This window comes from Cyprinus carpio, chromosome A5 (genome assembly GCF_018340385.1).
Source record: "Cyprinus carpio isolate SPL01 chromosome A5, ASM1834038v1, whole genome shotgun sequence".
In the NCBI taxonomy this organism is placed as follows: domain Eukaryota; kingdom Metazoa; phylum Chordata; class Actinopteri; order Cypriniformes; family Cyprinidae; genus Cyprinus; species Cyprinus carpio.
The window spans coordinates 26,749,947-26,777,107 of NC_056576.1; the positions used below are offsets into that span (position 1 = coordinate 26,749,947).

A 27,161-nucleotide genomic window follows, 5' to 3' on the forward strand; every position below is an offset into this window, starting at 1 on the left:
TATACAGTTTGTACCATCCAAAACACTAGTAATTTGGAAGGGGGGACTCGTCCAAGTTCTCTCTTTCAAAAACATTAATAGAACAGTGTCAAAAAAGTGTCAGACTGGTTGTGGTTGAATCAGACTCACTAAGATCACTATAATGGCATTAAATGGAAACTAAACCGCTTCTGAACAACCATCTGTATGGGTTTGATTTCCTTTCGAACACACAAACTGGCAAAATGTATACAAATTCAAGTGCACTGCAAGTTGCGTTGGGTAAAAATGTCTGTCAAATGCATAAATTATAAATGACGGTATGATGACAGAATAATAAAAAAGGCCAACAATTGATATTCTGTGAGTGGTAGTCAACGAATGCTAATGTCATACAGTGTTGTAGCTTAACTGGTAGAGCATGAAGTTGGAGCACACAAACCAATGAAAATGTTCCTTTAATGTTACTTTTAAGTGTCTGATCAATTAATAAAATCTTATTTAAAAAAAAAAAAAAGCCAAAACCTTATCGACATGTTTTTATTACTGTTTTAAGTTATAAAATCTCTCTTTTGGAGATGTTTTGACTTTCCGTGAGGTCACATATTTGTCCTGATAAGGTTCCAGTCACTCATGCAATGGATGGCAGTTCTCAGCTCCTCACTATCTCACTACCATACACTCCACTCCACTCCGCCTAAGTTCATTGATTCCAGTGCAGGGGTCGATCAACCTACCTGTGCTCTCTGTTTCTCCCTCTCCCTTGCACTATATCAATACTCTCATCTTCTTTCCTATCGATCACTTCTCCATCCTCTTTCTCACCATCGTGAAGTGGCCTCACCATAATGTTAATTTTGTGACAGATTTACAATAAATCTGAGGTTATTATTTAACTGTTCAGTCTTTGGTGCTTTCTGTGATTTACTGTTGAAGTGGGAAGGAAGAGTTATTGTCGACACAGATGTCCCACGTGGAACTAGAAGGTAAGCCTGGTCGTAACTCACCATCCAAATATCTAGTTAGTCAATCACTTGTTCTGTAATCACAAATGCTGCCAGATATTACATGAATGATGAGTGGCAATAAAAGATCTTGCGTTTTTCTGTACCAGGTCTTAAGTGTTATTGGCTGTGGCCACTTTGTCCCAGGAGAGCTAGAATGTGAAACACAATCCCCTGATGTAAACTGCCTCATTGCTTCTGACGCTCCTGCTGCTGCAATGTGTTAGTATGGTGGTTGTACTTATGTACACATTTGTGTGGAGTGTGAATATAGTAGAAAGTCTGTAGTGACATCATTGTGACAAAAAAGACTATGAACTGTTTACATTCATCCATCGATTCTCTAACCCGCTTATCCTCTGTTGGGTTACAGGGATGTTGGACCCTTTCTCAGCGTCTCAGGCTGCAGGCAGAGAATCACCCTGGACAGATGGCAACATTATATATTATTATTAAATGTTTAGTTCCAGTCCTTAAATTTGAGTGGAGCAGCATTTCAAAAGTGATGATAGACAGTCCCTATCTGTCATTAATCATTCCCTAGCCAGGTCATTAAAAATCCAGAATGGATTCAAATTTTTATCTTAAAGCTCTACAAATGCAATGTGCAGGTTCATTGAATGTGCATTGATGGCCATTCACATGAATGAAAGTGCTGTCCAAAAAAACATTTTAATTTTTTTTTATTTATTTTTTTGGCTCTGTTTTCAGCCGGTTCACAACCAGGAGATCAAGCATGACAGCTTTATTTATACAGGAGGCCAGAATAATTACACAAGGGTGGGGTGACACTATTGATCGTGTTATTGATAAAATTATATTTTAATGCAAAGCTCTTTTCCTTAAACACACAAACAAACAGCCAGGTGGGAAGTCTTCAAAGAGTAGCTGATCCCAATAAGAGACAAGATATCACACATGCTTATACAGAAAATTCACACGAATCATTCATCTGTATTTCAAACTGTATGCTAATATGACATGCTGCCAACAGACAGGAAAAAATCCTTCCAAAGAACTAGGGATGAACAGTGCTTTATAATATATCGGAGGACAGTAGTGATGATGATTCTGTCTGGTCTGATGATGATTTGTACTCTTACTACTGGCAGAATGCAGGGACCTTACAGAAAATGACGTTATTTAAATGTCCCATATGACATAATATGACAAGAGGAAATAGCATTAATAACAGTCACCCAGAGGAGTGTGTGAAAAGGGAAAAAGTGTACTTAGACTTAAATTACATCCGCCCTATGCCCTATTTCATATGTCAGTCATCAAACCAATATTTTGGTTTGTTGTATTAACTTTCTTGCTTGAATTTTCCCACAGCGCTTCATATTTTTTCATTCTTTCACCACAAAGTTGGTTGCTAAATTCCAAATGCAACATATAGTAAAAATTAAACAAATTGTGTGTGTGATATTGAGAGGCATAAGCTGAAGGTTATTGATGCGTTTGGTTTTCTACATTTGATCCACACCTACAAAAACATTAAACTTACATAAAAAGGAAAGGTCAAATTTATTACTATATGAGAGAACAAAAATAGTCCTTACGACTCGTTAAAATGAGCAGCACTAGACCGTGTTTCCGTTTTGGCAAAGAGTTCAAAGCACATCTCTCGTTCATTTTTTCCATTTCAGCCAGACCCTGAGCCACTGGGGTGCAGTTTCACAAAGATCTTACCACTGAGTGGTTTTCAGATTTAAGGGCCAAAGACACACAAATGTTCTTGGCACAAACGTCCCTTTTTCAGCTCTGAATATGAGTCTGTTCTGACAGCAGATCAAATGTACCTTTTGGACACATTAAGGAATCCCAAAAGTTCAGTTTAATAAAGATTAATTATTTTAAACCGAATTAAACCAGACCAAGTATGCAATAACTTTATCTAGTTATGGGGGCAGGTAGTAATGATGAGACATGCAGTCGCTTCTGAATCAGATGCCAAGTAAAATACAGTTTTCTTTTTATATAGCCAATTGAATGAGCAGAGTCTGCTTTAGGAGGCAATTCATCCTTTTAACTATGCCGTCTGCTTACACAGTACTGCTGTTACAATGGATTACACAGAGAATTAAATAAGTGATTACTTTTAAATATGTTGTGATATGGTATACTGTTTATTCAGAATGATGTAATTGCTTAGGCTAATAAATATTGTTTTAGGAATCTTGGAAATTGGACTTCATACCCACACACTCACACACAGACACAAAGATAAAACAACTGTTTTTCGACAGCACAATTGTCTCTACCCAGACAAAAGCTGTTATTTCATCTGAGCAAGGGAACGGCGATTCCCTCTGACAGCGTGATGGATATAAGTAAGCTGCGTATTTACAGAAGCTGATTGCATTTGAAAAAGAAAGAGTTTTCCACCCATCCTTCCTCTTATCTCCGGTCATAAATCACCCCTGCTGGCCTGCATAAATGGGGCTCTTCATAAACTTGGCACAAGCAATTCCATTTCAACCTTTACATGTGGCACTGGTCATACACTCTAAATGCAGACTGTGACCCTCATGACCTTGGCCATTCATATTTAATAGTCATTAAGAGCCAGTGACAATCTAGACAACAAAAAACAGCATCTACTGCATGATGGCTAACATTATCTTTAATGTGTTTTCCATAAGGCATGTTTATAGGTAGGTATATGCATAAAGATGAACAGTTTGGCGTGTGCACTGCTGCCCGCATCGTTCCATTTCATCTAATGCTTCATAATCAGTCTTATGGCTATGGTAACCTTTGACTTGGGTCCCCACTGTAAAGGCTTTGCTCTTTGCCCCTAGTCCATTAGCCCTTGCTGAAGTATACCTTTATAATTGCCACAGCGACCATCAAATGAACATATGAAAGCATGGTGGGGATGGGTAGAGGAGTCTGGCTGCCAACCTTTTGGCCTCTGGGTCAACATGTGCGCCAGATGTATTTGTTGAGATACTTCATTCTGCCTCTAGCTTTTTACTGTATGGTTCAGCATGTCAAGATTATTGATGGACCTCCGACAAATATTTTATAGTTTGTGTTCGACCTTTGACGTTGGTGGGGCAAAATGACAGCAGACTATGTGTCACCACTGCAAACTACATCAGAATTAATGGATGCAAAGGTTGAATGAACCTGGTTTACATTTTTAATGTTTCTATGATCAGCGATCTGTGCTTTTTTGTGTATTTTAATTACTGAATTAATAGATGTTTGCAACCATTGTAACCATTTGCTGACCCTTGTTAGAGGCCTTCTTAGTTGTTTTTGCTATTTTTTTTTTTTTTGTTAGCAAAGGACCCTTGTAGTGTTATGGATCCTGAATACAGTTTTCCTCCAACAAGACCCCTTTAACAGTGACTCAGTGGCAACATCAAAGGCTTCACAAACCCCCAAGTTACTGCACTTTACAGATATACATAACAAACCATAACAAATGGATTGTGCCATGACTTGCTTGTTTAGTTCTAGACGGCTCAAAGCTGTTGCTGCATTTCCGTTCCATTTGTTCTTTTTGTTTATCTTCCGTATGAAATTTTGTTGCGTGTGTCAAGAGTAGTCCAACACTTTGTCCACATTATATGTTGTAGCTTGAGAGTAACTTACCGTACTTCGCTCTGGCTATCTCAGCATACCAGGCGGGCACAAAAAGAGAAAAAGAACAACAAAAACCCCTCAGCTAGCCACCCTCCCCTTTAACACCATTAGCCTCTTCATAACACAGACAGGCTTAAGCTGAAGCACTGTGATTAAGATAAACCCAACCACAGCTGGACAATTACCTGACAACTAACCTTTTCTGGAGCCACTTAAGGATGTAAGGACCCCTGAGAACTGTTGTTTTTCTGATAGGAAAACAGCTCTTGACAGCAAGGAGCCTGGGAAGAGGCTAGGAATGAGCTAGTATCATAGCTGAGATTACTTAATTCCACCCACAGCATCAGTGTTGGAGGAATTTGTTTTTGGACAGAGGGAAAGGGCATTAGGATTGATTTGGTCTGAGGTATAAAAAAAAGAAGAAGTGTGTTGAGTGTTTGCACTGCAGTGCCTTCAGTGGAAGGACAGTAAATAATTCTGAGAGGAGAACCTGAATGAGTATGTGTTGTGGCAAAAGTGCAAATGAAATGGGATGAATGTATTCATAGCAAAAAAAAGCTTTTTTTCTCTTTTAACACTAGACACAATCAAATTGTGTATGCACAATAAATACATGCATACATACACACACACATACATACATACATATCAAATTAAAATATATTTAGTTCGTTTTTTAATGTTTGCATAAATTACATGAAGGGAGTTCTTTATTTATCTAGTCTTGACTTGACTTGACTTGACTTTACTTACCAGTTTGACACCTTGCATACACTTTGCATTTGACTGTGTCTAGTTATAAAAGAATAACAAAGTTATACAGTTATAGTCTGTAATAGTAAACGAAGTAATGCATTTGAAAAATTTCAAACCTAGGTGGGGTGATGTAATATGAGTAACTTGTTGGTAAGATGAATTAAGCCACTCATGTATGAGTGACCCTTACCTGAATTGACCATTCAAGATGTAATTCCCTACTGTTAAATATTGCAGTCAGACAGAACATTTCTAAACTGAAGATTTGGAACCACCACTTGACTAAAGATGTCCATCAGCTCTGACTGTATGCTTTTTTTGTACGTTTGTGCATGTTATGTGTTCCAGGCCCTTTAGAGACCACATAGAGGGTCCTGGCCAGAGCTCCACACACTCTCTCATCCTCTGCCCAGGCCTGCAACATCACAACAACAGGCCCCAGGCTAGCAAACACAGTCAGCGGCGAGTGTTTATAGGCTACATTTGTTAGGGTTCTCACTGTGGTGCTTAAATATAATATCCATATATTCAACTAATGCACAGAAACTGTTGCTTGGTAGGATGGTGTTGTAAACATCGAGGAGGGCACTCGCTCCTGTGATTGGCCAAGGCATCACATAACCTGCACAGCCAGACAGTCGGTCATTACCAATCCATTCTGAGCTGTGAATGGGGGATGTAAGTATTCAAGACTTATGGCTTTGTTCAAGTGGAGCGTAAGCTTTCTCCTGGGGTTAATGCCCGCTGTGAATGTGGCTGTCAGAGTCGAGCTTCTCCCTGGTTTACACTCATGAGGCAAAGTCAGGGGTTATTTGCTGCTATTTTTACAAGAAACGGGTTGATTTGTCTTAGGCCATTACCGTCTATTATGGCCGGGAGTCTCCGGGAAGGAGGTGGGAAGCAGCAAACGCTGGCATTCTGCCTAAAGAGAAATCAATGAAACAAATTAATCCTTCGCAGGCCACACTGACACAGTAATCCATCATTCAGGGGTGCTTTTACACACCGAATCAGGGAGCCAGGGCTGAGGGAGAGAGCCCCAAGGGATTGCTTGCTTACATACACACAGGCACGCACATACACACAAGGCAAGACATGAACAGTCTGGTGGCACCCGCCACACAGCTGCAATCCTGCAGCCCGACATCTAACGGGAAAGAGATGAAAGACGCAGCATTTATAATGGTCATTGCATGGGATGTGTTCCAAGGTCACACCATAGTCAACTGTCTGTGCTGTTTACTGTTTCTTGATTATAGCCGACACCACCTAAAAGCTAGTAAAGAAGTAACTGACAGACATTGTACATGAAGGAGAACTAAAACGTTGAGAAAGAATACGACAGAGGGAGAGTGTGCATGGGCTTTGAGATTTTTTTTCCACCCACCACATCATGTGATGTCACATTGTTCAGAAGGCCACACATTCACTCATTGTTCCAGTGATCAGGCAGTGTGATGCAGGAGTCCATTTCCTTGGCCTCTCCTCCAGTTTACTGAAGCAGGGCAAGTGTCATCACCAACAAAAATAAGGGAAATGATAGGGGGGGCGCACAATTCTAACAACATATAAAGATTAATGCTATATATAAACTACCAGTTCCAAATCTTTAAAGCAACTCAGATTTTTTTTTTTTTTTTTTTTTTTTTTTTTTGATGTGATGTGCAAATGTGGAATAGTGGAGTAACAAACCAATAAAAGAACATCTTCATTGCACATGATAGGGTCACGTGATCTGCTCTGGGAAACAACTCTGTCCTTTGAGAGCTGTACACAATAATACTCCAGATAAAGCATATGATTTCAGACAAAGGGAAACACAGGAAATGAGAAACAGTAGGAAAAAATGTTGATATGCACATACTCCAAAATAATTTATTTAGAGGCATTCAGATAAGTCAAAATTCAACACTGGTCAGATCATAAACATGTTACATTCCATACATTAAAAAAATACACAGAGGAATACATAATACATTGCATTATAGTATGGCATATCTGGATTTATCAATTGCTGTGCACCTGTGGTGGTGCTGCTACGTAGGAAAACCTCACAGAGTTGTGAATATAAGGCAGAACCAGCCCTTCCAAGTAATGGGGGGATGCCACTTACCTTTACGCTTTTTTTGATAGATGACTCGCAATATGGGGATATTTCAGTACAAGCGGAATAGGGTCAAAAACATTAAATATATAACCAATTAATATATTTTGTGATTCCATGTTATTGTTATTGTTATTATTAGAAAGGAAAATTTACAACTGCTCTTGGAGCTGAAAACATACAATTGTAAAATCATATTGTTTCACCAAAACTCTGTTTGTGATCCGCAAAGAATGTTCTGTCGCAAACTTTTAAAACAGAAAACACATGGTTTAAAATCAAATAAATCCAGCAAATCAGGAACATATGTTGACTGGTGAGTAGTTTATTTCATCAGTCAATTGATAATAGCTCAATAAACACATTGGCAGATAGGGTTCACCGCATATGTTGTAAGTGATAACCCTGTCCATGTAATACCAGATGAAATCTGACACTTTCATGGCTGTTTACAACACTGTGTTATTGGACATAGAATGGTATAATAAAGAAAAAGATCAAGCGTTTTATTGCATTCATGTGTCGTAATAAACAAATGGATCTCACATATACTGTATGTAAAAAGAGTCTGGATGTTTAGGAGCATTACAATATGATGACTAGATTGATTTATAAGGGTTGTTTTGTTCACTGTCCCACATTGCGGTGATGCGGAGAGACACAGAGGAGATTATTTGTTGAATAAAGTCTTTTTTTTTTCTTCGAATTCAAAAAGTATTCTCATTCCTTCATAAACTTACGGCTGAACCATTGATGGCAGATGGACTATTCTGACAATGCTTTTCATACTTTTCTGGACCTTGACAGTGGAATTTACTTGGCAGCCTATGAGTGAGTCACAAGCCTGACGGTTTTCATCTAAAATATCTTAAATTGTGTTCCAAAGACGAATTAAGCTTTTACGGGTTTGGAACGACATGGGGGTAAGTGATTAATGACAAAATTTCCATTTTGGGTGGAGTATCCCTTAAAAAATAATGCTGTTGGGGATGTTTTGGTTACATAGCTTATATAACCAAATTATAATTAATGATCTATACTAGTTTCCTTTTCATACAATGAATAATTAAGAAAAACAAAAAAAAATGTGTAAGTTTGCATTATTCCTCATTCTCTCTCTGTCATCATTCTTTTAACTCTATCTTTCTGTTCTGTTTTGCAGTCCTTCCTTTCCCTCATGTCTTTTGCTAATATGATGTGGCTAATTTTGTGCTCAGAGGTCAGGGAGTTTACTGCTGACTGGAATTTAAGATCTGCAGGATGTTCAATTCACTGAAGGAAAACATACACAGCTTTCCATGCAGGAAGTCCCTCACTAACTGCTGTCCTAACCATGGGGTGGAGAGAGTGCCACAGCTGTCTGTAATCGGTCCTCTTTCACGTTTGAAAACATGCTGTTTCACTGATTTTTAAATAAGAGCTCTGGTAACCTGCCTATATTTATCAAAAGCTGATGTTTAAGGAGGTGAAGAGGAATGTGTGTTTAAGAATGATGGCTGCATTCTTTTCCTTTGCAGACAGATAGAACTGATAGAGGGACACTCTGTGTACAGTACAAGAGAGTGAGGTGTAAACAGAGATGCAGGTGCTGTTTGTACATTCTATGGGTGTAGGTGTGCTTATCAATAAGCATAATCAAACCATTTGCTTGTGTTTCTCCACCTAAAGCCTGCGGACATCTCATAGCTACCTGTCTTCGAGAATCTGAAAAAGAAAGAGAAAAAGAGTATGCTTATTGAGAGTACGCAATTGTCTCATTAAGTTGAAAGTTCACAGAGCATTTTCTTTAAAGTGAAGCAAAGAGAGGCAGTCAGGCATTCTGAGGTTATGTGTCTATTGCCTTCATGAAGTGATTGCAATGAAATGAAGACACACAGACAAGGAGTGAATTCCTCAGTGCCACTACAACTAGGCTATCTATCACTAAGCTCCCTGACAAAGAAATATTCTGATGAAGAGTGAAAAAGCAGTGATAAAAGAGAGACTATGGAAAATACAGGGATACATTATTATTTGGTGACAAAACTGCTGTATCTTTCGTATTTTATTGCCTTTGACAAGGAAGTGGACATGATATTAACGGTGTTTCTTTGTAAAAAACAAGATGATAGAAATGATAAGGAAACTTTTTGCTTAGTAACAAGAAAAACAGCATGCAGCCAAATCATAAGTGCTGCTTTTGTTCAGATTCCTGATTCAGGTTTAGTTGTTTAAATCCATAGCAGAAGGTCTGTCATAATGTTGAACACATGACTGGGGGCTACTGGGAGTGAGACTAAACAGATACAAGTATGATATGCATTGTTTACGTAGATACACTACACCACACCCTAAACAATTAGTTCTGTAGTTCATTCATTGTTATGATTATTGAATCAAACATAATACATCTTTAGCAAATCTAGAGTCTGATGAGTGAAGGGAGAAAATGCAAGTGACTTCTGATGCTACATTACATTATGCAGATGATGTGATAAGGAAGCTATTATTGATATACTGGTATGTTCACACTCTGAATCTGAGCACAGCTGATCCAAACCTGTCAAAGGATATATCATAGTGTATAGGAGACAATTTCAGTCATAACTCCTGACAGATCATTGAGGTACCTGGATGTTCTCTGTTCCTTAAATTATACAAATGTATATATCGGCAGATGTAAAACTGTAAAAGCAGTTAATAATGTTTATAAAAATAATAGTGAAATGGTGCACAAGATAATGTTGCACAGTATGTCAGTCCTGTTAGTTGTGATAGTTGGGGGGATGGGGGGAGTCATCATCAATTTAGCTAAAGCCTCAAACTAACTGCGGTAACACTTTACAATATGGTTCCATTAGTTAATGCTAGTTAATGTAATAACTAGCATGAACAAACAATGAACAATATATTTATAACAGTGTTTATTAATCTTTGTAAATGTTAGTTAATGAAAATACAGTTGATCATTGTAAGTTCATGTTAATTAACAAGCACAACTTTTGATTTTAAATGCATTTGTAAATATTGAAATTAACATTAACTAAGATAAATGTTGTAGAATAATTGTTCATGCTTAGTTTGTGTTAACTAAAGTAGCTAACTAATGTTAACTAATGAACCTTATTGTAAAGTGTTACCCAATCTGCTAGTAGGCCTAATGTAAATGGGACTATAAATATAAATAGCCCTAATGTGACTAACTTCCCAGCAAAGTGAAAACTCACAACCCAATTTCAGTTACCTTATGACTCAACATTTTTCCATAGAACTGTTGCTTTAACTTTTTTTTTAAACCATTTTTACTTTACAAGGCAAAGCAGAGGGGAAGCTATTTTCTGTGGTACTGTAAAATGTTGATACTTGAAGCTGTATGTTTGGAGAGGAGGGAGATTAGATTTTTGTAATTTAAAGTTCATTTAGAGAGTGTGTTAATCTCAATTTATAAAAACTATATAACAATACATGGTATGAGTTCTTAGTAAACATGAGTGGGTTATATGTTCCTTCTATATATCTCTTCTCACACATTCTGTCACTTCTATGACTTCACCTCAGATATTTGTATGTGCTTCTGACTGTGTGTTTGGTTTATATATTATGATTATAGTATTATTAATACCATTTGTCCGTACATAAAACTGTTTTATAAATTTATCAACATTTATAGTGATATTTATGTTGGTAAAAGTCAGACATTAGGTCTCTTTATCTGTACTCCTCTTGCTCGTGTACATCATCACCCTTTTTAAAGCAATTAATCTCTTATCTTTCAGCGTGTGTGTGCCTAAAACAAACAAAATTCCAATTAAATTCCTGCTGCGGGTTGGTTTAAACAGACCATAATGAATATGCTATGTGACTCTCAACCACACACAACAAAAGCTCTTTCCTCAAATACAGTGGCTTATCTTTGCTCTTCTTTCCTAAGAATTCATCCGCTCGTGTTAACTGTGCTTTTTTACGGCTTATATGGCTTTGCTCTTGCTCAGACATTCGTAAAACCTTAACATAACGCGAAGGCAACAGGTTTAAGCAGATAAAAGTAGTGTGAAGTTTCTGTGCAATCTCTGTAGGATTATGAATGATATGGGGATGTGGGATACTTCGGATACTTATTGATATGGGGATGTGCTGAATTAACGGTTCAGAGGGGGTGCTAAAAAACTAAATAAATTGAGTGAATGCAACGAACGCCTAAGCTTCAGCTTCATCTAAACAGCATGCAAATTCAGCCACCTAAACCTACCCAACACTGGGATCTAGACAAATCGTACAAAATTGTACGAGTGAGGTCGCACAATTCGTACTAATTAGCCACCTCGTAAAATATGTAAGAATTGATCGTGAAATAGCGTTGGTTGCATCATATCATGTATCGATGACAATCAGAGATATTGTCAAAAGCATCAAAAATAGGCAATATTAAAAGGATTTAGCATTTCCAATTAATGTTGGCCTGTTACATTATTCTTATTATTAGGCCTATTATTATTAGCCTATTAGGTTACTTTTATTATTAAATTATATCAAATTATTGCCCCGCAATAATTTCATAGCGCATCACCGCATGAAATTCTCTGATGATAATAGGTTATTATCTTAGGCCTACTCCTCATTGAATTTTTTTTTTTTTTAGTTTTTTATTTTATTCTATTTTATTTTATTTTTTTACAGGTCTAATAATTTATATAATTAATTATATGCCTATAATTAAAATTATTAACAAAACATTCATCAATAAAAATTAAAATAAACTTTATACAGTGCACCGATTTTCAAAAACAAACATGTTTCTTCTCATGTTTTTCACTATATGGGCCACAAGAGAAATATTAAGGGAATAATTTAAGACAGTTGTATACCATTATCAGCATATGTTAAAGTAGTTTCGTCTCTCGTTGTGTCAGAGAATGTGCGCCGTTAATGCAGTGTTAGAAAGCTCCGTCAGTTTTTTTTACTTTCACTTTCTCTATAGTGAATTGACTGACGTTCACCGCCTAAGTGGGGGAGCTGAGGGCGCAAAAAAAAAAAAAAAAAATATTTTTATTTTTTTACAGATCGGGCTCAGGTCGGACTCGGCTCATTTAGCCAGCAAAAGTAATTACCATGAATGTGTCGGGGAAAATAGTAAGGAGATATTGAATTAATAATTAGTAAAATTAGTGTTTTCTGAGTTCATGTGTAAAGATGAAGATGACGATCCTGACCAGCCATCTCCTCATTGGACGCGCCTTTAGAGAGAATGCATATTTACCGATTTTATAAAATCCGCAAAAAGAGTTTTTGTTTTTGATTTGAATTATTTAATTTTAAAGTATTAATTTACAGCTTTCTATAGATATATTTAGCAAGTCTTTGAGGCAAGTATTTGCTGAGTTTCGGTCCATCATTGTGAAGCGCTCCTGGCCGAAATTGCAGAAAGCGCATCATGTAGGCCTATGTATCCTTTATTTTATAAAAGCACAATGTTTTGTTGATATTGTGTGTGCACACAAATAAAAATAGACCCTTTACAGTTACGAGTGATGTATACTCTTACCTTTATGAGCAAAAATGACGGCGCCGGCGCCTCCACGTCTTGTAAGGCGTGCTTTAGCTCTCCCCACAAACGATTAGATATGAGCACAATTATAGGCTATAGGTTTAAAATTTAAACTAACATTGTGATATGCTTGAACTGTCTTATATCTATAGATTTTATTCAAGGCAAGTTGGGATGATTTGAGAAAGCTAAACTGGTCAAAAATATGATCAGCTCACTGTCTGCCGCTGGCCGTACTTGGTCATTACTTAAAAAAAAAAACACTTACATTTATCGAACAAATAAATGCTCCAAACGTTTTTCTAAATTAGCTTAATAAAAAAAAAAACGAAATGAAATAATCACTTTGACGTTACTGAACTGAACTACTTTAGCTAAAACAGTAGGCTATAAGCTGTTTTGGGAGAAGGTGGGGGGTGGGCTGTAATTCTGATGATGATAATTGCTACTATTTGCAATAAGTAATTAGCAGAATATCCTGCTATTTTAACATAGTATAAATAGAATCTAGCTATTTGCACTTCTGTCACGCTTACAGCATCCCCAACCTAAAACATCTTCCCGCGCTCCTGGGCCTAACTCTTGCGCACAGTTTTGCGCGTTGCTTGCTTGTGTTGCTTGCCCTCCCCCATAATATCAATTGTTTATAGGTCATATATTAGGCACTTTTTTTTTTTTTTTTAGGTTTTAATGTTTATTTTTCAATGTTAATGAAAGTGACACCATAAAAACATCAGGAACATCATTAAGAAATCATGTGCCGGGGCTGAGCAAGTTTCTGATGGGGCTATAGCCCCGTCAAGCCCCGCACTAGGGCCGCCTCTACGATTGTGCTAACTTGTGAATGATGTTAATGAAAACGTTTTTAAGATTAATTCATTTATTTGCTTATAAAAATATTTTAGGAGCACATGTTGTCTTCTGACATCTAGTCATTAGAAGCTTTTTTTATAAGCAGGCCTGTAGCTTCTCTCTCTCCCCATTAGTTATGTTTATCAAAGTAGGCCTATAGTGTGTAGTCTGCATGTAAATCTATCACGTGACATGCGGACACCATTGAGTAAGCTGCTATAGCATTCAGTGATTTTTACAACCACCTTCTTTTTCTCGGGATGTAATGTATACAATGACTTTTTAAATATGAAAACACATTAATATTGTTTATTAAATGCCCTCTTGATTCTGATTAACTTAAAAAAAAAAGAGAATATCCTACGAAAAAAAAGCTCTCCTTACGGACGCTGTTACTTTCTACTTAGATAAGATGCATTAGAGAAAACGTGTCTTAGAGATTTAGTAGTCTACTACTTACGTGCACCTGACGTTCTACTTCTGCTTCCTTTCCTTATGCTTCGGGAAACCCAGCCCTTGTGAATATATTTGTCTCTTCTTTTTTTTTTCCTCATATGTTTGCTCAAACAAATTAATACAGAGACACATCGACACCTAGTTTAACGGTCGTTACAAATATTTGTTTTAAATAAATGATTTTAAGACGTTAATGAATAGTCTGTGTTGTTAAATCACTGCCTTTCCTATAGGCCTATGTCTGATTTGTTAGAAAATGGATCTTGCTAATTTAGGATTTGCTGACAACATACGTTACGTGTGCTTAAGTGTCATTGTTGTGGTTTTCATGCCGTCAGAAGCGTAAGGTAGCCTAATTATTGTGGGTCTGGCTTGTTTTAACTGCTAACGGTTTTATGATCTTGGTTTCTGAGACCATCCAAGGCAATTAGCACATAAGCTCTAAATAGATGATGGTTTGTGAGCAATAAAGCCATTACCTCCAGCATAAATTGACAGTTACTCTAACTAAACTCCTACCACAAGCTAACTAGAAAGAAAATTCCCCCCATTGTGGACAATTACAGTCACCGCTATTTTATAATTAATTCGCAGTTTGACAATGCATTTAGTTTTGTGGGCATTCAAAAATCTATAAGCTGTTAAAATAACAATATTTTTCTGTAGATGTGTATATCAATATAATCTAGGCTACATTTTCTACCTGTTTTTCTTGATCCCCAGTGACAGCCACCTTAATCAGGCAATCAACAGAGCCCCACGCTGGCAGTTAGATGATTCGCCCGTTTCTGTGCATTTGAAATAAAGACAAGTTAAAGAAACTCTATAATGATATATTATTAGATAAATAGATAATCTATTTTTCTTTTAAAGGTTGGTCATATGATGCAAAATGTAAAGTGACTAGACATAATGTTTCTTATGACGCCTATAGGCAAAATTCTGAAAAATCTTCAAACTCATAAAAACTCAAATGTGCCAAAAGCATGATGGGAGCGTTTAGGCCTTTATTATAATAAACACAACTTGGGGGAGGGGGGGACGTTTGAGTGATTTTGTGCAAAACATTAATGAGTAGGGCTACGTCTTATTAAAAACCCATGCAGTAATATTAAGTGGCGTAGTTTAAGATATTTTCCGCTTTTTTTCCCCACTACCCTTTCCATTAAGAGCGATTAGATGATGTCCATTGAAAGTTGCTGATCCAAAGAGAAAATGGCAGTGGATAAAAGACGATTTCAAGTGACCTTCTCGTCCCTTTCACACCAATCTGAGCCCCCAAATAGTTAGGGATCAAATTGAACAAAAGCCCCCTCCTCTTCCCTTTCAACTCACTACTACTCAAAGTGACAAAACCCACCATCGCATTAGAGAGGCGCACAATGTGTTTAAAATTGTGAGATTATTAGAGACACCAAGATATACCTATAACCAAGAACAAAATCTATGTCTTAACATGAAATTTGTTTTCTTCAGTACAACAGTAATAATGAATATGCTTAAAACTACACCATAAGCAAAGCGCTCCAAACTGTTTATCAAATTTAATGTCTCCGCAATTTTTAATTAAAAAGTGTGGTGTTTATTGCAAGGTAGTGATCATCTACTTTACTGACAGTTTTGATATATTGCTTGTTGATTACTCAGTATTTTTACAAGTATATTTTTGTCTTATTTGCTATTTATACCATATATTTAAACATATGTAAACATACAACAATTGCATAATATAGCTTACGTGATGATTATTTTAAAATTGAAATTAAATTAATTAAATTGGAATTTTAAAATGTGCTCATTGCAGGCCTGGTAAGCAACACAGACAATTCAGGCATGTCTTTAATCTAAATTATCCAGTCATTGTATACTAGCAGTTTAGCTTTATTGTGCTAAACCCTTTATTGTGTTTAATGAAAACTGCGTTTACTTTTGTACCTGTAAAAAAAAAAAATTTAAATAGCCTATAGCTAAACAGAAATGATACATTTTATAAATATTTTGTTTTCATTGGTACTTTAGTTAAATGTGGCTCCAGAGGTGTCTGATAAAAGGAGGAAAGGAAAATATTTCATCCCTGCTGTGTTCTTAGAGTTTATTCCGTCTAACCCGAGCGTATTTACATTCGTGCTCACTTGGTAGGAGGTCCGCCATTCGTGGGATTTTATTACTCGAGCAGCTCTTAGGGAGCATATTAGACTAAATGGTATATTTGTTTATTACTATTTTAAACGAGGTTGCACGGTCATTAATAAATATAACACCATATTACAAATTGCATGAGGTACTTTGAAACGATTAATTGTTATATTAATATTATTATTATTATTATTGTTGTGATTGTGATTTTATCACACATAATAACATTATATCATAAAGAGGCATCTCTTGAGTCATCATTAATTTAAAAAAAGTTTCATAGCTTGAGTATTATCCAATAAATTAGCTAATTTAATTTATTATATATATATATATATATATATATATATATATATATATATATATATATATATATATATATATATATATATATATATAATGCTAATTATCCCTCATAATGTCATCTGGAACATTGTAACTAACTTTTTTAACATTTTCTTGCACTTTATTTACTTTCTATCAATAAAACGTTCATTACAACTCATGAGAAACAATTGTTTTTTTGATGAGTAATTTACATTCCTTCTAGGATGAACTCACTACAAGGCCTAACACACACACACACTCAAACACACACAAAATATGATCCCCCCAAAAAATGAAATTTGGACTTATATAGTGAAATGTAGCCTAATCTATATCTTTTGATTGTGCTATGATTAACTTTATTAAGAGAAAAGAAGAGACTGACATATCGCAAAGCTTTTTAAAAAGTAGCTTACTTTTATGCATCTTTCAGCATATTTTTTGCTTCTTCTCAAAACTGTTTAAATGTTTCTGCAGTTCGCGTCAGCCCTACTTTATTCTGAACAGGTCTGTTGTATCGTCCTTTAAAACCGTTGACATTATCACTTCTTAGACAAACAGACTGCTATCGATCTTTCCATTACGAGATCATACAAGACGAATAACACAGGTGAAAAGGCGTTTCTTAAAGTCAAACGTTCAGTCATGTTCCGCATCACTACAACGTTAGAGTTTTTTTTTTTTTTTTTTTTTTAAGATTAAGTAGGCTAGTGGAAGTGATCGATAGAATTCTGTCCACCGATCTCCCGTGTTCTGTAATTCGTATTTCTTTCACCTGACAGTCTCACGTTCTTAATATGATAGGTTTTATACACGTTTGCGTTGCCTACATTGCGAGGTTTTTATAGCCTATGAATTTCAACTCATACTGGAATTGCAGAAAGTGATAAAAGTACTTGCCTTTCAAGTAAGGACCAAACTGAGAAACCGCCGATCCCAAGTAATACCCACCAGTCGCTGGGCGCACGCACTTTGAATGTCCAAGTGTCCACTTTACCATTTATTCAGAGCTGTTTTCATGCATGCCTTGTGTTCCCATTCGTTGTCCCTCTCCCTCTCTCCCCTCTCGCTCTCTTCCCTATCTGTGGAGTAAAACCTTGATGGTACACTTAGAGAAGTTTCTCTTTGTTCGTTTTAATCTTATTCGTTTCACCTTTGCAAAGAACAGAGGACAGCAGCGTGCGTTTCAGCGGATTGGTGTGAGCAGAGACGGAAGAAGCTCCGCGGTCGAGTTGAAAACAGGCAACCTATTAGTAGCCTAAATAGAGGGTTTCGTGAACGGTCGGATGTTGGTGTTTTGCTTCCTCTTAACTTCTTTTACACACTTTTGGTCTTCTGATGCAGAGTTGATATATGAGAACGTTCTAGTGAAAAAGTTTGTCAGATGATAAAAGCTACTATGAGGTTTATTTAATACCTAAAAGCATTTTTTAATGGCCTTTTCCCGGTTATATCAACTGGAAAGAGGCCAAAATAGTTTCTCGCAAAATCAAATATTTCTAAATAACAGACATTGTTAAATAAAACCAGACTTATTGTTAAACAAACTGAACAAATCGTGATCAAAGACGTTTAAATTTTATGTCTTACAAATACATCAATAAAATAAAAATCAGAAAACATTCATCCCACAGCGCAATTTATCTCTGAGCCACATTTGGAAACATGTTTAAAATGACAATAAATTACTCATTTTTATGTCGCTGTAATTGTCTACTGTACGCTAGATGGCAGCCCGATCCAGACATTATAAGCCTGTACAGCGCAGCCTTCGGCATTCATGCACAAAAGCCGGTTTCCCTGCGCATAATACCAAAAAAAAAATACTTCACTCGTTAATAAATATGTTAAAACATACATTAAACGATAGATTTTCATACTTTACACTATCATAATAGTCTGATTCCTCTTTTGTGCCCTGGCTGGCTGTTTGATCTGTTTCCTATCACTGATAAAGCATACTGATATATTTCCAGTCAAACTAGTGATAGTCATCGCGCGTCACAATACTTTTTTTATTTAATCGTTTTACTGAGAACTGGGTGTATTAGCCTATAGTGACGTGAATATATGGTTTATGCGTTGAGACGCAATTTCGAGCCGGTATTGTTCTGTCAGATAACATAAAATGTTAATGGGTCCTTCACAGTTCAAATCTGGACATTGTATTGTTTTTATTATTATTTTTATTATTATTAAGACTACAGCTTCGAATAAAACACTTTCAACTTTGTGTAGCTCGCACCAGTCCTTCCGCCTCACGCGCATATGTTTATATTTCACGTGCGCGTAGTTCGCCCATTGCTTTCATCCCGTTTTTCGCCGCTTCTTTCTGGGGTTTCTTCCTCTTTTTGTGACAATAGACGGTCCATTCTAATCGGGTTTCAAAGTAAATAGCAGCGCAGGGGCGAGCGCAATGTAAATTGTGCTTGTCAGAGCCCTCAGTCGTAGGTAGCGAGAAGCGAGGACTCTAACCAATGGAGTGAAGGAGGCTTGGCTAACCTTAGCCTCCCATTTTCTCTCTCCCCCTCGATGCAGGGTTCTGACCAGTCAGTCGCCTTTGATTATCAGTTGCCAGCAGCCCCTCTCTTGGCTCCTTGACACGAGCACCATATAAGGCGCAGCGATCTCCATAGAAACGTGTCAGTTTCAATAGTAGAGTCAAAGTTCACTATATACAGACATTCGCGCAGATCTCCGTTTCGGAAACATTGCTCCGCTGGTACTCCCGTTAAAACGCATTCTTTTTTGGGTCTCTGCCTCTTACATATTCCATTAGGTGTTTTTTTTTTCTTTTCTTTTTTTTTCCTTCTTTTTAGCCTTGCTCTGTTCTTACTGGAGAGGTGAAACTACATAGGCACTCGGGCGACGGTTTTTTTTTTCTTTTTCTTTTTTCTTTTGCTGGACCAGATGAGCTTTATTCATGAACATAGATAGAGAAATCCGTTCTTCAGTGTTTCCTCCTCTCCAGCCGCGAATACGGAGAGAGGAGCAAGGAAGAAAAAAGAGGGGAATTTATTTTGCACAGCACTTTGGATCTTCGGTCCACCAGACAGCTATTATTTTTGCTTCAACGTGAAGATTTTTATTACGGTATTTTTTAGGAAAACCGATTTTTTTATTATTACGTCTGGGATCGCTTTCTCTCTACACGACTGGGTTCCCGAATGGCTGACTGCAATTTACCTTGGAACTGGCCTCCCGACAATTGCATATCCTGATCGGGTGCCTTTCTATCGACTCTGGTATTTTGAATGTATTGATCATTTTCTGCTTCTACCTTTTTTCCTATGAGATTGAGTGCTCCGATCTGAATTCGCGCTGCCGTTCTCTTAAGACTTCCCGTTTCCCAGCTCCGATATCCGAGCGACCAGTTCGCTTGAAAGCACTTTTCGGGCCCGAGATATGGCAATGGTAGTTAGCGTCTGGCGAGATCCGCAGGAAGACGTGGCCGGAGGACCTCCGAGCGGCCCCAATCCAGCAGCTCAGCCGGCGAGGGAGCAACAGCAGGCGGCGTCAGCGGCACCACACACTCCGCAGACCCCCAGTCAGCCAGGACCCCCGTCCACACCAGGGACGGCTGGCGAAAAGGGCAGCCAGAATTCTGGACAGAGTCAGCAGCATATAGAATGTGTTGTTTGCGGGGACAAATCGAGCGGCAAGCACTATGGTCAATTCACCTGCGAAGGATGCAAAAGTTTCTTCAAGAGGAGTGTCCGAAGGAACTTAACATATACATGTCGTGCCAACAGGAACTGTCCTATTGACCAGCACCATCGTAATCAGTGCCAATATTGTCGGCTGAAGAAGTGTTTAAAAGTGGGCATGCGGCGGGAAGGTGAATATTTTTCTGAACACAACACCCTAGTGCTATACACAGGTTTATTGTTCAGACATATGTTAGATAAAGCTCGCACTATAGCTACACATACAACGATAATAACAATAAATGTGCTTTGATTGCTTGCTAAAGAGTGTCAGAGGGCGCGTACAAGGATCAGCACGCATCTAATAAAATTAATTTTGTTTGCTTAGATAGGCAAGCATCATAGGCGCCCATTTCAACTCAGCCAATTACATGAGATATTAAAAAAAGAAAGATAAAAAAGAGATGAGGTGTGTGTGTGTGTGTGTGTGTGTGTGTGTGTGTGCGCGCGCGCGCGCGCGCGTCCGTGCGTGCTGGAAGAAGGAAAAGACTGCCGAAAAGCCTACTACACTCACTAACCCCATGTTGTATACCTAAAGGAAATAATGGACTATAGTTTTGTCTCTGAAAGTAGGATGTGTAGATCTGTTTTTACGCCGTATCCTAGAGTAAACGTTTAGAGGCCTGTCTGTCCCCTCTCAGCCTAAGAGATGTATGCGAACAATGGCCTTTGCAACTTACAGTCTACTGTTAATAACTGACTAGAACAAAACTGCTATTTGTACACCGTATATTGTTTTAAAATAATAATTAGTTCAACGTAAGACTGTGCATATATATATATATATATATATATATATATATATATATATATATATATATATATATATATATATATAACATTTTTGTCTGAGTTACTATCCTAATCGTTAAATTAGAACTTTATACTTATTAATAGTGCACAAATCTATGCATATGTATATTACAGGCATTTTATGGCAAAATAGTATCCTTCTAGAGTGTAGCATTTTTAATAAGAAAGAAGCTTGTGGCTTGAAGTAGTTCTACTGAATAGTCGAGACTTAAGCCCGGTCCTCGTCCACTATAATGTTTACTACATGCACATCAAACAAAAAATATTAAAAATATGAATCGTATTATGTACTTGTGTAAGTGTGTGTGTGTGTGTGTGTGTGTGTGAAGACAAAAGAAAAAAAGAGAGATAAAAAGACCGAGAGAGAGAGCTAAAGAGTGTTTGTATGTCTTCATACTAGCTGTTGAAGTCCATAAACAAAAGTAAATATTAACACCCAATAACCGATGAGGTTGTAGGGCTTTGAGAACCACGTGAAATGATTTTTCTTCTAAACGTAATGCCGTTAACAGTTTGTTATTTTGTTGTATTGTCGTAGATGTTAAACAGCAGTTTAGAGTACTCATGCACTCGAAGTAAAGCTTCCACATCAATTATGTTTCTCAGTTCTGGATGTACATTTCCTCTCCCTTTCTTTCTTTTTGTCAGCGGTTCAGCGAGGAAGAATGCCTCCAACCCAACCGAACCCGGGCCAGTACGCGCTAACGAACGGGGATCCTCTGAACGGTCATTGCTATCTCTCCGGATACATCTCGTTACTACTTCGGGCCGAGCCTTATCCTACGTCTCGCTATGGCAGTCAGTGTATGCAGCCCAATAATATTATGGGGATCGAGAACATCTGTGAGCTTGCAGCTCGCCTGCTCTTCAGTGCTGTGGAATGGGCGAGGAACATCCCTTTCTTTCCCGACCTGCAGATCACCGACCAGGTGTCCTTGCTCAGACTGACATGGAGCGAATTATTTGTGCTAAACGCGGCTCAATGCTCCATGCCCCTACATGTGGCCCCACTGCTCGCTGCCGCCGGCCTGCACGCATCGCCTATGTCGGCGGACCGCGTCGTGGCCTTCATGGATCACATTCGTATCTTCCAGGAGCAGGTCGAGAAGCTCAAAGCACTGCACGTCGATTCTGCAGAATACAGCTGCATTAAGGCAATAGTGCTCTTCACATCAGGTGAGTGTGTGAGACGAGGCCTACTCACAGACATAAGGGGGCAATGCATACGGGATAAGCTTCGGCATTGACACTGTAGCTCACTAGTGGGTCTCGAGCTGACTTTGTATTGTAAAATCTCTTTAGTACACAAGTTATGAAGTGGTAATTCAAATGTGATCCATTAAAAGCATTCACAAATCTTTAATATTTAATGTAATGCAAAATGTCACATTATTGTGGTCAACACAGATTACATTTAAAGTATATTTTGCAATATTTGTGAAGGTTGACACATATACATAAAATTCAAAATATCAGCTTAAATATGCATTTCACCATATTTAGGCAAATATTTGTACAATCAAGTGCAGATCTTGTTCAGAATATCTTTCCTAAATCTGCTCAACCACTTTGGTTCACAATTGTACAAGAGGCCACGGTGTGCATACACAAATATACATCTGGGGGCCCCTCTGTTGAGAAAAGGCCTTTATTATTAATCATTTATTTTAAGCTCGGGCGATATTTTTAAATTATATTTTATATGCAGATATATCCATTAGACTGGTGTCTGTAGACAATGCGCAGATATATCCATTATACTGGTGTCTGTCTTTTTATTGATGGGTTAATTTGTCTAATAGCTACAAAATTAGCTAAGCTATAACAATTTTAACAAAACTTTGATCGACACCAAATTACCTTCATACCTCTATAGCATTGTAATTGATATTTATGATATAGTTGTATTTCTTTCGTCAACAGACGATTAAAAATATAATGCTGTTAATAAGGTTTAAGCGGACTGTTGTTTTTAATAGTAGCCTATTTCACTACTTACGTAATTTATGTGTTGATGATTTGATCGTAGGCTATTATTTAAATTAAGTTAATTATATTATTAATATTAACATTATTTATTTTAGCAGTTGGAATTATATTGGCTACCTACGTTTTGTAGGCTATATGTAATAAAAAGGAAAAAAAACGGCTCAGAAACAAGACAAGCATAGCTTACTGGTAATGTTGTGTAGTGTGTGTAGTGCATCCAATAAAGTTGTAGGTTTTTTTTTTTTTTTTTTTTTTTTTTTTTTGTCTTAAGGTGAAATAAGAAGAGGCGTTCGAGTTAAAGTAGGCCACGGTCGCTTGGACACTTTGCGTAGGCCTATTGCCTTAGTTTTTAGAAATATGCGTTACTGCTGAATGTGTATGGCATGCCAAATCTTAATCTAAATTGTAAAAAAAAAAAAAAAAAAAAAACCTTATTTACTGTTTTGACCATCTAATCTATCCCACGGAAATGAAAAGTCGTATTTGTTTCTCAATGACGTCAGTCTCACACGTTACCTTCCTTGCCATTCTTAACAATGAACTGCTTACAAAGAACACTGATATTTTGGGTCTGGACTGGGTAGCGAGTCAGAACAACTTAATAAAAGGATTTCCTAATACGTAAGACGTGAAAGCAGTATGTTTCAATAATAACTAGCCTAGAAATTTTGATTTGTTGTCAGGCCGAAGTTCTGCATAAAGTTTTGGACCTGGTCTATGAATCACGTGATGGATAAATAATGCGCCCCTTGGTTTTGTCTCTTCTTGGGTTCTTTCTGATTAAGTATAAATCGTTATGTAGGCTATCAAGAAAAACATTCTTAAACATACGAAATACATTACATTGGTTTGCTGAATTCTCTCGTTTAGGTTTTTTATTATTTTTTTTGTAATAGCAGTGCTTTCTGCACTTGCTGGCTGCAGCGGAAAGTGACCCATGAGGTCACATTACTGAAAGATTTTACCAAGGACTTAGCACAGTTCAGAAGTTCAGAAGGTTATTGTATTTGATCACAGTGTGTTCTAGTCCAGTGCAATTAAGATGAGTCTCCGAGGCATGCTGCACATCACGCCCTTACACTTTAAGACTTAAACCGATGAAAACGTTAACTCTTGTTTTGAATAGCCTATATGTTCAACACAGCCGCCATATTAGCATACTGACAGAATAAGTATTGGCCTGGCGATGGTGTTCACGAAGACGTTTGGCTGAACTGATGCTGGCAGTGGTTGAGCTAGTTTATTTGCTTACTGCACTGGCGTTCATGTGGTAGGCTATTTGTAAACATGTTTTTAAGTAATGTCATTAATTGATATACACTATTACAGTAAAACCGTTTCTTATAAAATACATGTCTTTCTCTGAAATTTAGGCGACTTTGTCCTTAAGCAAGTCTACGGTAATAAATGTGATTGCTTCCAGCGGCCTTGCCTCCTCATTCAGACTCACAGCAGAGGCAACTGCTGGTAACAGGGAATCGGGCGAGAAATTACTCGGTAGCATCTGGAGAGCAATTAGGTCATAATTTGGTTATTACCATGCCCAATTCTCTGTCAAATATGTAGCTGGATATTCTATATTTGACACAAGGCATGAGCGCCTTCTCCATAATCTTCAGTCGAGCTTACTACAGTATGCAGTATGTTTAGTCTGATTTGCGAGCGTGCATGCAGTATGTCCCCTTACAACGCAGGGAGTGCGTTCTGCTACTCTTGAGGGGTTGCACAGACGTATTGTTTATTTATATTACATGCAGCCTCATACGCTGCGTGATGCATGATGTTGGGATCGTGTTTGTTCATCTCACTTTGTCAATAACACGTAATGCTGATGCTGAATGATAACCTGGCCCTCTTTTCTGTGCTTGTCTACGCAGACGCTTGCGGCCTGTCAGATGCTGCACACATCGAGAGCCTGCAGGAGAAGTCTCAGTGCGCCCTGGAGGAGTACGTGAGGAGCCAGTACCCGAACCAGCCCAGTCGCTTTGGCAAGCTTTTACTGCGACTGCCTTCTCTCCGCACTGTCTCTTCGTCAGTAATTGAACAGCTGTTCTTCGTTCGCTTGGTAGGTAAAACTCCCATTGAAACCCTCATCAGGGATATGTTATTATCCGGGAGCAGCTTCAACTGGCCCTACATGTCCATTCAATGATCCGAATGAGCGAGTGAAACAAAAAGACTAAAGGACCAAAATTCTGCAAGCCCTTTCAAGAAGACTATATATATAGGACCTAATTTCTGACCACTTTAGGAAGACACTCTTTTTTTTTGTCTTCTGGGACCGAAATGGAATATGTAATGTACAAAGATTAAAGAACTGGACGTACCCCCGTGTAAATCCATCGCCGTCATCAAGAACACTCTCCATTTTGTAAAACACTAGTCTTTATTTTCATTTTTTTCTTATCTTTTTTTTTTTTTTTTTTTTTTTTTTTTTTTTTGTAAAGAACAAAATGCATACAAATAAAATGAAGAACTTCATATGCGCAGTAAATGAGCAAGACTTAGCGGGAAAAAATCCAAACAATTATAAGAAATGTCCTGTGTCTATGTATCTGTTTTGTATTTTTTCTGGTTCTAAACCAGTTTTTTTCTGTGATTCTATACTAATGATTTTTGATATAACCTTTTGCTTCTTATAATGAGTGCGATATATGTTGTTGAAGATATGTTCTCCAAGAATTAAAATTGAAGTGAGAATTTAAAAAAATAAAGAAAAACATTAGACAAATAAGACACAGTCTAATCGCAATGACAATTTCACTGATGTTTGAACCTTCCCCCACTTGATGCTATGGACATGCAACTTCGGCAAATCTGACCTCATGGACATTTTAAGGAGAGGACACCTGTGAAACTTTTTCTTGGTCGTATGTGTGTGCGAGTGTGTGTTGAGTCAATCATCAGTCAGAGATAAAAGACATGAAAATCAAAAGCACTTTTAATATATCATTTTCAAATACATTTTGTTTGTTTTGTCTTGATATTTTTGCTATTTCTTTATTTTCTTTTTCTTTTTTATTGTTTGTTGCCTTTCATTTTTGCTCAATCCATGATATGCCTGTGCAGAAGGGTCGCGTGAAGTTGTGTGATGGTGACTATACTATTAAAAAGGAAATAGGCAACACTGTCTCGCTCTCAGCAAATTCAATGTTCTTGATGCAGTTAATGAGCTGTTCCATTGGCATTTGGGATATGCTTTTACATTATGCATATTTCTGTTTGCTAAGGAAGGCCAACTAAAGGACATAGTTTTGTTTCATTTTGTTACGCTGACCTGTATGTTGACATAAAATTTCAAGCCCGTCAAGAATAGTTTTGAAATACTGTAAAACCTCTATGAGTAGAATACAACAGAGGTTATAAATGCAAGCATTTTATTACTTTTAGTGGCATATTTATTCTGTGTGCATTTTGGTGAGCACGTGAGTTTTATGTAGGCTATATAATGTGGAGTCCCCGCGTCGTGCGCAGAATAAGATTTCTGTGACGTTGCTACCGACTGGTTCAAAGATCTATGCCTGTTTCAGCGCATTAATGTTTAATATTTTTCCCAGACTGAACTGAAAGGCTTTCCCATAGTCAAAGAGAAGAAATACCGTCCCTCTAATAAGACAATAAGGGTTTCTTCTTCAATCACTACAGTTAAAAAAGGAAAAGAAAAAAAAGATGTTTTCACTAGGAACGCTGCATCAGTTAGGATGTGTGATCAATCTAAGATATGTATAATGCCGCGTGTAAACCGGTCGATATGAGCACTAAATGTGATATATTGTACCGAGAAATTCATGTGCAGCCTCATGTGATTGGTGAGAACCACGAAAGGAAATCACTTGATGCTCATACTTGCGCGATTGTCCTTCATATGCACGTAAATGCCTTTGTGTGATGTTTACTGTGACAAGGAGGCGTGTTTT

The 27,161-nt window shown here is 37.4% G+C and overlaps 1 protein-coding gene and 1 long non-coding RNA gene across 3 annotated transcripts; one reads left to right on the top strand and one right to left on the bottom strand.

Moving 5' to 3' along the window:
- Positions 1-7,185: 7,185 nt before the first annotated feature.
- Positions 7,186-15,060, bottom strand: LOC122145066. The gene is made up of 2 exons (XR_006160096.1): positions 14,976-15,060; positions 7,186-9,144 (listed from the first exon to the last, which is right to left on the bottom strand). It is a non-coding gene; the product is annotated as an uncharacterized LOC122145066 (long non-coding RNA).
- A 4,268-nt stretch (positions 15,061-19,328) lies between these two features.
- Positions 19,329-25,700, top strand: LOC109100996 (nuclear receptor subfamily 2 group F member 1-A-like). Of its 2 annotated transcripts, none has more exons than XM_042756651.1 (3): positions 19,329-20,573; positions 21,907-22,431; positions 25,122-25,700. In XM_042756651.1, exons 1-3 carry the CDS (start codon positions 20,141-20,143, stop codon positions 25,394-25,396), a joined length of 1,233 nt encoding a protein of 410 aa, XP_042612585.1. In that variant the 5' UTR covers positions 19,329-20,140; the 3' UTR covers positions 25,397-25,700. The 2 variants fall into 2 exon arrangements, with proteins under 2 accessions (XP_042612585.1, XP_042612584.1); XM_042756650.1 differs by having other exon boundaries at positions 19,330-20,573; positions 21,904-22,431.
- The last annotated feature ends 1,461 nt before the right edge of the window (positions 25,701-27,161 follow it).

Coding starts and splice junctions, on each gene's coding strand:
- LOC109100996 (XM_042756650.1), top strand. CDS start 20,141: ATGGCAATGGTAGTTAGCGTCTGGCGAGATCCGCAGGAAGACGTGGCC. Junction 20,574..21,903: donor AGTGGGCATGCGGCGGGAAG/GTGAATATTTTT, acceptor TCTTTTTGTCAG/CGGTTCAGCGAGGAAGAATG. Junction 22,432..25,121: donor AATAGTGCTCTTCACATCAG/GTGAGTGTGTGA, acceptor TTGTCTACGCAG/ACGCTTGCGGCCTGTCAGAT.